The 8743-nt window shown below is 53.5% G+C and overlaps 1 protein-coding gene across 1 annotated transcript; it reads left to right on the plus strand.

Annotated features, from left to right (window-relative positions):
* Nucleotides 1–5628: 5628 nt before the first annotated feature.
* On the plus strand, nucleotides 5629–6468 carry KVR01_000699 (uncharacterized protein; the record flags this gene model as incomplete). The annotated part of the gene is made up of 3 exons (XM_044793972.1): nucleotides 5629–5863; nucleotides 5912–6116; nucleotides 6201–6468. 3 exons carry the CDS (start codon nucleotides 5629–5631, stop codon nucleotides 6466–6468), a joined length of 708 nt encoding a protein of 235 aa, XP_044650648.1.
* Nucleotides 6469–8743: the final 2275 nt, after the last annotated feature.

Consider the following 8743-nt stretch of genomic DNA (forward strand, 5'->3'; position numbering starts at 1 on the left):
GTGAAATGGAGATCCCGGCTTCGGTCTGGCAGATTTCGAGGCCGAGGAAATACTGGCAAAGACCCATATCGACGCATTTGAACTTGTTCGAGATGATCGCCTTGAATTTGGCGATGCTGTCGGAACGACCGGCAACCAGGATATCATCGACGTAGACAGCGATGATGATGTCGTCGCCCAGGAAGACACACGGATCGAAAGCGGCTTGAGCATAGAACTTCACGAGTTCGCCATGTAGTTCACCGAACCATTCTCGTCCTGATTGTTTCAGACCGTACAAAGCCCGAAGGACCTTGAGTACGACCTTTTTGGACAACGTCCGATATCCAGGCGGCGGACGCATGTAGACATCGTGTTTCAGGTGTCCGTGAAGGTACGCAGTTTCGATGTCGAATTGCCAGAGATCCATTCCGGTCATGGAGGCGATTCGGATGACGATTCTCAATGTCTCGTATCGGGCAACTGGACTGTAGGTGTCGTCGTAGTTGATTCCGTGAATCTGTGTGAACCCCTGAGCAACCAGACGGGCCTTGTATCGGATGAGATTTCCCTTGGCGTCGTATTTCTTCGCATATACCCATCGGGGGTTGACGACATATTGATCACGACGAGCAGGAACTTCCACCCAGGTCCCCATGGCTTCGAGAGAGTTCAGCTCCTTTTCCATGGCGACAAGCCAGTCCGGCTTTTCGGAACTCTTCAAGGCCTGTGCATAGTTCTGCGGAATATCGTCGTCTTGAGTCGCCAAAAACGCAGTGGCAAAGATGGGTGATTCGTCGCAGTTGGCACCCATTGGTGCCAATGGGCACTGCGCGGATTCGGCGAAGGCGGCCTCCGCCGGTCCGTCTGAATCGTCGTCAGAGTTGGCACCCATCGGTGCCAAGTTGTCCGAATCGGAATTGGCACCAGTTGGTGCCAAGTTGAAGGAGTCGAAGTTCGCACCGGTTGGTGCCAATTCAGTCTCCGTACATCGAGCGTTGGCTCTCGCTTTCCGTGAGGGTTGTATACGACGGCCTCTCGAACTGATGTTCGGAGAGCGTCCGACGACTGGTTCAGGCAACACCGCAGGTGACTGTGGAGGTGGCGGCGAGGGTAAATCCACAGCCGATTGGGGGGATTGTTTCGCCGGTTCGGCGGCTACTTCAATGGAGTTCCCAATCGACCATGTAATCGCGGGCTGGTGTTTCTTCCATCGTACATGGTTGTTCGTGGCAGTGACAACGACTTTGCGGAGCGGCACATACAAGCGTAAGACCGAATCGCCGTCCGCTTCGAATCCGACGAAGTGTGCCTTCTCGGCTCGGTCCATCAACTTCGTTCCCGGCTTGCGGGCTTCCACGGGGATGTGGATGTAGCAAGGACGAAAGTAGGGCTGGAGGTGTCCGACATTGGGCTTCTTCTCGTGCAGCATTTCGAATGGTGTAATCTGACACGGCAGTGCCGAATGCGATTTACGGTTGCGAAGGTAGACCGAGTGCGCAATGCACTCGGGCCAAAGCATGAGGAATGTCTCATCGCGAATCATGGCTCTGGCGTCGGTGACGACTGTCCGCATGTATCGTTCGGGTGTTCCGTTCGATTCGTGATGGTACGGCGGGGATTTCCGGTGGATGATTCCCCGTCGACGGAACAAGTCGACTGTAGTTTCGCTGACGTATTCACCCCCGTTGTCGGAAGCGAACGTCTTGACTTTCGTGTCGAATTGTGTCTCCACCATCACGAGGAAGTTTTCGATGACTGTAGGGACATGATCCTTCTTTTCGACGAAGAAGACCCAGCAGTACCTCGTGAAGTCGTCAACGAACAGCACGAAGTATTGGGAACCCTTCAAAGATCTCGTCGAGAAGCGCCCTGAGAGGTCTGAATGAACGATTTCGAATGGAGCTTCCGATTTCCGTTCTGGCAGTGGTTTTGGACGTCGTCTGACGGACTTCGCAAGCCTGCATGGTTCGCAGTCGAACGCTTCCGGTTTCGTCGGAACGACATCGGCATCGGCATACAGACGTTGGGCAGAGGTTTTGCCGACGTTGCTGTGTCCAAATGCTTCGTGGAATTCTTCGTATGACGAGAAGAGGGCTTCGACGTTCTCGTTGTCGGCAGTCTGAATCTCAAAATTCCCTTTTCGAAATCTTGCCCACATCACTTTCGATTCGTCGTCTTTTGGCCGCAGGAAGATGTCGTTCCCCTGAGCGTTTAGACGAAATCGATTTCGGACTGTGGTCCAACTGAACAGACGGGTGTTTCCCAGTCCTCGACTATAGAGCACGTTAGTGAAGGTATTCTTGGTGATTGATCCGTCAGGGAGTCGCAGGAGGATGTCCACAGTGCCGACGCCTTCCACGACGAGACGAGTTCCACCAGCGACGGTGATCGTTCCGCTACGTGGTTGAAGCGAGCTGAAGTCCTCCATGCATCCCGACATGTGCTTCGAAGCACCCGAATCGAAAATCCATGATGTTTTACTTGCATTTTCGGACGACGGAAGTTTTGCTGCGTATGCCGAAACGTCGGCGTGGAACGCCACATCTTCTTCGTCATCATCAGAGATTTCCACCACATTGTCTTCCGCCTGGTTGGCGGCGGCCCGTTTCTTGCCCTTCTTTTGCTCTTCCTTGTGTTTCGCCAACTTGTCGCAATCCGTGTACAAGTGGCCGACGAAGGTGAAGTTACGGGAGCGACACCATGTGCATTCCTTCTCGCCGGATTTCTTCGACGAGGAGTTGGCACCAGATGGTGCGGACTTCCCAGGCTTTTTGGCACCAGTTGGTGCCAACCTCTTCCGAGAGGTCGAAGTGTAGTAGGCCTCCGATTGCTCGACTTTCGAACGAGCAACGATGTCCAGCATCTTGGGTTCGATGTCGGAGAACTTCGAAATTCCACGGCTGCTGAGATTGTCGACGACGTTGTCCATTTCGTCAGGCAACGTCGTGAGGAAGAAAGAACCTTTGACCTCATCGTTTTCGAACAGGGACTTCATGGATTTCGCCACGGACTGATCGGACGTCGAAGTTCTGGCAAAAAGTCTTGTCCAGAGTCGACGGAACGAGTCGAGGTGTTCTTGCAGGTCGGAACCATCTTCGTAGCGCAAGTTGGTCAACTGGCGGAAAAGGTAGATGGTCGAATTTCCGGTGTCACGGTTAAAACGATCCTCCAGGGTCTTCCAAGCTGCGGAAGAGCTTTCGCACGACGTGATGTACGTCGTTAGGTCAGAATGTATGGCACTCAGGAGCATGACGAAAGCCTGGTCGTCTTGCTTTTGCCATTCTGCGAGGGCTTCACCTGCGGCAGGCTTCGCCTTCCCGCCGGTGACGATTTCGCTGAGGCCAGCAAAGCGAAAAGCTCGGCTCCAGGCGGAACGCCAGTCGAGGTAGTTCTCTCCTTTCGGATCGAGCTTAGGCAACGACGATGGGTCGAGCTTGAAGTTGAAGTCGGGCATCTTGGACGACGACCGAATCGATTCGAACGGTTTCGAGTTGGCACCAGTTGGTGCGGAAAATCAGAGCGGGAGTGACGGATTATCGTGATTCACACGGGCTTGTGGCGTCCGTCGAGAGGTACGAATGACGTCGACGATTCAGCCCTGCGACGGCCGTATTCCGATGATTTCTGGGTACGAAATGATTCGAAATCGATGGATATTGATGAAAACAAGCGAGCGAGGATGTATCGAGCGACGCCGGGCTCACAACCTGATGAGTTATTTGAGCAAACGATAGTTCATTGTTTGATGTTGGGGAGAAGTCTAAGTCCTCTCCCAGCGCTCAGAAGGAGCGGGTAATAAGTGCCAGTTGGCTTAGTCAGCCAGACCGACCGTACCTTCCAACAGCGGCTTGCCAGCCCCCAACCGCGGTTCAATCAGAAGCCTCAGAAGCCCAAGTTTCCGCTGTTGTCAAATTGTTGGATTGCTGCGTGGGTGTGAGTACATGCAGCACAACGCTGCGATTCCGCCAATTAAACTGGTCAGAGGCCCCCGGCACAGGTCCCGTGATTTTTCTGTTCTCCTGTTGTGTGACCCGTTGGCCCCAACTGATCAGGGATGGTCGATTGGGGATGACCATCAACCCAGACATGATCAAATACCGAAAGGAACCTGCGGCATGCTTTACGTCTCCAGGATAAAATTACTCAGTATTCATCCCCCGTGCGTAGGTTCAAGAACCTGTACTGAGTTATCAAGCACCTGTGCCATTAAATCTTCTTCTGCGAAGACTGAAGAAAGCTGCCAATGCAGCTTAACAACGTAAGAAGTAATTGATTTTCTATGTACATTCTCTAAATATGCGTCCGAGGAGAACATCTGAGCTCGATTTGCCATGACGCTGTATCTAGGTACGTAATAATCTCGGTACCTAGGGCCCTAGGTACTCCAGATGTCCGGTCTCTGGTCTCAAGTGTCCCTCTTTTTAGAAGATGATCGCTCTGATGGATTTCTGCATCCCTGGTGTCCTTGGGTATGATACAGTATCACGATTACATTTCGTTTGTTTAGGTCAGATCTCACGGGTAGCCCGAACTTGGACCGGGTCGCCCTTGTGGCATCGATTTCGATCCGTACATGTGTACTTCCACGGTCAGCTGCGCTGTTCTTTATCCCTCCCCGCAGTCAATGTTGGCATCTCTAGAGTTGTAAATTACCTCGGTCGGCCGCAAGTTCGAGTCGAATGTTGCAGTCCGATAGGACAGTTCATAAATGCCTTTCGAAGCCGAGGCTCTCCGCTCAAGACTTGGTTACGCGACGCCGTCGCTTTCACCCTACTCTGGTCATTTCTCCAAAACGAACGCGAGTTGGCAAATGAGGTTGAAGCACAGAGGACGATGCTTTTGTGTAAGCCTTTGAACAACCAAGAAACCAGCCATGGCTAGGTATCATGACTGAGACATCGGCAAATGGAGTAGCATCGATCGTCGTCCAATAAGACTGTAGACTATGCCGGGTATAGGTACTGTTATATGGGAACAGAGATGGCCCATGGGTCAACACCTGACTCTACCCAGCCCATCGACACCATTCTAGTTCTCGTTCCGCATATTCTCCTCATCCTGTAATCCTCCCTTTTGTCCTGCATTGATGTCAGCGGTCTTGTCCCGAGGCACCAGAGTTGGCCGCGACTTAGAGAGTCAGCGGAGGCACTTCCGACTATTCCCCAATCGATGTTGTGTCGCGAAACGGCGGCCCTAGTGTAACATCCCTTCTCGTTGAATCTCCGCCGCGCCAAGACTGGGCTACTTACACTGAAAATATTTTGAAGAATGCGACTGGACCGATGGACCTCACGAGAATTTTACATTGTGATAGGTTGTGGCTTACAGTGCACATGTGGGCTTCTTGTCATCAGGAGACATTGAATCGCGGGCAGGCTGGGCAGGTCGGGCCACCTGGGCACGCGAACAACTCTATAGCGATCTTAGTAGACAAGCGACACACTTACGAATAGAGGAGAGGATCTGAAATAAGATAAATAGCTTCTAGATATCCATTCAGAAACGAGCTGAGTCTTCTGTTCTTCAGACTCAAGTTCTCTCTCACTCAGTCCAAAAGCCTTGACTCCCTCGCTATAAGCCCGAAAATAACATTTCCAGACAAGAGCTATCCTCTCAGAGCTTAAAGAGCCCTGAAACATCCCCAAAATGAAGTTCGCCGCCCTCATTTCTGTCTGTGTCGCTCTTGTGGCCACGGCTCCTATCGAAGGACCTGTCGATGCCAGGGCTGCTGCCGCCAGTCTCGAGGTTCGTCAAGGTGGCTTGACCAGAGAAGAGCTCCAGTCTGGGAGCAGCTCTGAATGTCCCAGGGTGATATTCATTTTTGCTCGCGCTTCTACCGAGCTGGGAAATATGGCAAGTAGCTTCACAGTCGAGACTTCGGGTACGGACTCTTCTGACTCAGAGAACCAAAAATAGGGAGGGAGCGCAGGTCCTACGGTCGCGGATGCCCTTGAGAGTCAGTATGGGGCGTCTCAGGTCTGGGTTCAGGGCGTCGGTGGGCCATACATCGCAGACCTGGCTTCCAATGCCCTGCCCGAGGGCACCAGCCGTGCTGCTATCAACGAGGCCAAGAGGCTGTTCACACTGGCCAACACCAAGTGCCCCAATTCTGCCGTCGTTGCGGGAGGGTACAGGTAGGTAACCCCTATTCTTCTTCTGCCAGACCTTGACCCGGGGAAAGGGAATAATTTGATGCTGACATGGGACCGGGTAAAAAGCCAGGGCACCGCCGTCATGGCGTCCTCGATCTCGGAGCTGGGCTCGGCGGTCCAGGACCAGATCAAGGGTGTCGTGTTGTTCGGATATACCAAGAACCTACAGAATGGGGGCCGCATCCCCAACTTCTCAACGTCCAAGACTGAGGTTTACTGCGCCGCCACCGACGCCGTGTGCTTTGGCACGCTTGTCATCCTGCCGGGACATTTCTCCTACCAGACTGAGGCGGCCATTAATGCGCCGCGCTTCTTGGCTGCTCGTATTGGGTGAGAGGCACTGACATGGGTCGAGGTAACGGCTAGTACTCTCTGAAGATCCTGTCCAGCACTTGGGCTATATATGAACTCATGATAAGTGGCCGGTCTTCGTAGTGTCCCCGGCCTTGAGGTGGATGATTGAATTTTTTTGCTTGGGCTGTCACTTCTGCTTATTCCTGTTCATCTTTCAATGTTTCCTGACACTCGTTTTCGTATAAGGATTGGGAGGGATTGTTACGCATTCAAATGAACAAAAAAGAATGCTTGATGGATAGTTGGAAGCCGCAACGAAATTTCAAACATTGTGCTGTGTCCCGTATTGACCTCGGGAGACTCCGAATGTATCCCAAGATCTATTTGACCACAAGAATGATGGACGAGTGGGATTGAGATTTCTGGTCTAAGTACCTCGGTACCTAGGTACCTAGGTAGGCACTCAAGTACCTTTCCAAGGCGTTCGCCGTGCCTCTGCAAGGCACAGGAAGCATCCTCAACGCGTGCGCATTTCACATTGAGTTCAAATGTTGGCCGTAATGAAAGCCAGCGTGCCTAGGCAGGCAATTAATAAGCAAATGCTAAAAGAGCCAAGGTATTATCGAGGGGAATTTAAGCGCGCAGCCTATTATGTGCATTCTGGTCTAGACCAGAATGCGATGACGATCTGCGAATGGACCAACCGTGGCTCTGGGATGAATTGGCGATGAACTCGGCTGTCAAACCCTCATTCACACAAGACTCAGCCCACGATCTGGTTGCGATACGCATGCTATTGTGGGGTTCTAGAAGGTGCACTGGGCAGATGTCAAACACATCCAAGGCAGACTTGTCAAAATGAGTCGACGCAAAAGAAGGAAAAGAAAAAGAGCAGGACGTCGTATGCAAGCTGCAAGATGGGAAAATGTAAGCTGCGGGTAGGGTCCAGGGTGGGTTGATATTTTTAGAGGCGTGCATGTGTGCATACCTGGGTACACGTGTGGTCCTGGCGATTCCTGAATGATAAGCGCGGGCTGCAGGAGTCCGTCATCAATAACCCCAACCTTGGTTATTGTACTACAATAATACGGTGCACCCAGTAGGTAGTCAGTAGTCAGCCAGCGGTCAGGAATATCAGGGAAAATAGTGGGCAGCTCGCTGTCTCCGAGACAGCCGAAACACAGAAATGCACGTTTGTCCGTGTGAGCAGAGGAAGCGCTGGGCTGACCCTCCGGGTGGTCTCGCCTGTGGCCGGGTGCCAATATGGGAGCTGGTCCCCTGTCCCGCTTGTGCTGGGGACCCACGCCACCCACCCGCCCTTGGAGCTCGGACCCCAACCCGCACGCGCGCCAGCGCCTCGCAACCTCACAAGTCGTGCCTTCTCATTGACCTCATCCTGATCGCCTCGGGTCATCTGCGCCACATTCTCTCGGGCTTCATTCCCACATGTGCTTCTTTCTGGCTTGAATATTCCCGGACTACAACCTTCGCCCCCCCCACCTCCCCGGAGGTCACCCTCATTTCCCAACAGCGGCACAGCAGGCAGGGTGGATCGACACCACGGCGAAGGAGCTGCTGTGCCGCACAAAGCTAACACCGTGACTCCATCGTCGACTGATCCGCCCTCATGCAGCGTTTTAGCACCAACAAAGCACCAGCAAAGCACCAACAAGGCACCAACCGCCCTCTTGACTCGCCGTGCTGGTGGACCGTGGGCGAGCGGTCTGCCGGCGGTCTGCCGATGCGCTGGCCATTGGAGCAACGTCTCTCTGCCTCTGCCTCTGCCGACCCGACGACAATCCCCATCGAATTGGTCAACGACCCGCGACCCGCGACCCGCGACCCTTACTGCTCCTCCAGCCATACCAAGCGCCTCACGAAGCTATCCTTTGCGCGCAGCATCTAGGGGCTTCGTGATTCCACTACTCACAAATCCAGAAGATATTTCTGTAACGGGAGCATTGGCGATGTCACCCACCTTTTCCCGCCCCAGGGCACCAGGCCTGTGCCGCTGGCCCCCAAGCTCTATCAGATGCAACCCTCGCGCCTCGCGCCATCGTGATTGCGCACGCCTAGCTGGCCCGCTTCGTGAGGGAGGAGGGCACTCGAGTCTGCACCCTGACGTCTCCAGAGCCAAGTCCCCACCTCTTAGGCAGAGGCAAGATTTTATCTGCTTCTTCTGGCCCAACCGACCAGCCTATGTCTTTGTTGTTGGTTGTTAGACCGCTCTGCAAAAGAGCTTGGCCAGTCCCACCCCCCACCCTCAGCCGCACACCATTTATCCCAGCTTGCCCGGGTTTGTACTGTGGTAATCG

Source organism: Diaporthe batatas (genome assembly GCF_019321695.1).
Source record: "Diaporthe batatas strain CRI 302-4 chromosome Unknown Contig00001, whole genome shotgun sequence".
Lineage (NCBI taxonomy): Eukaryota > Fungi > Ascomycota > Sordariomycetes > Diaporthales > Diaporthaceae > Diaporthe > Diaporthe batatas.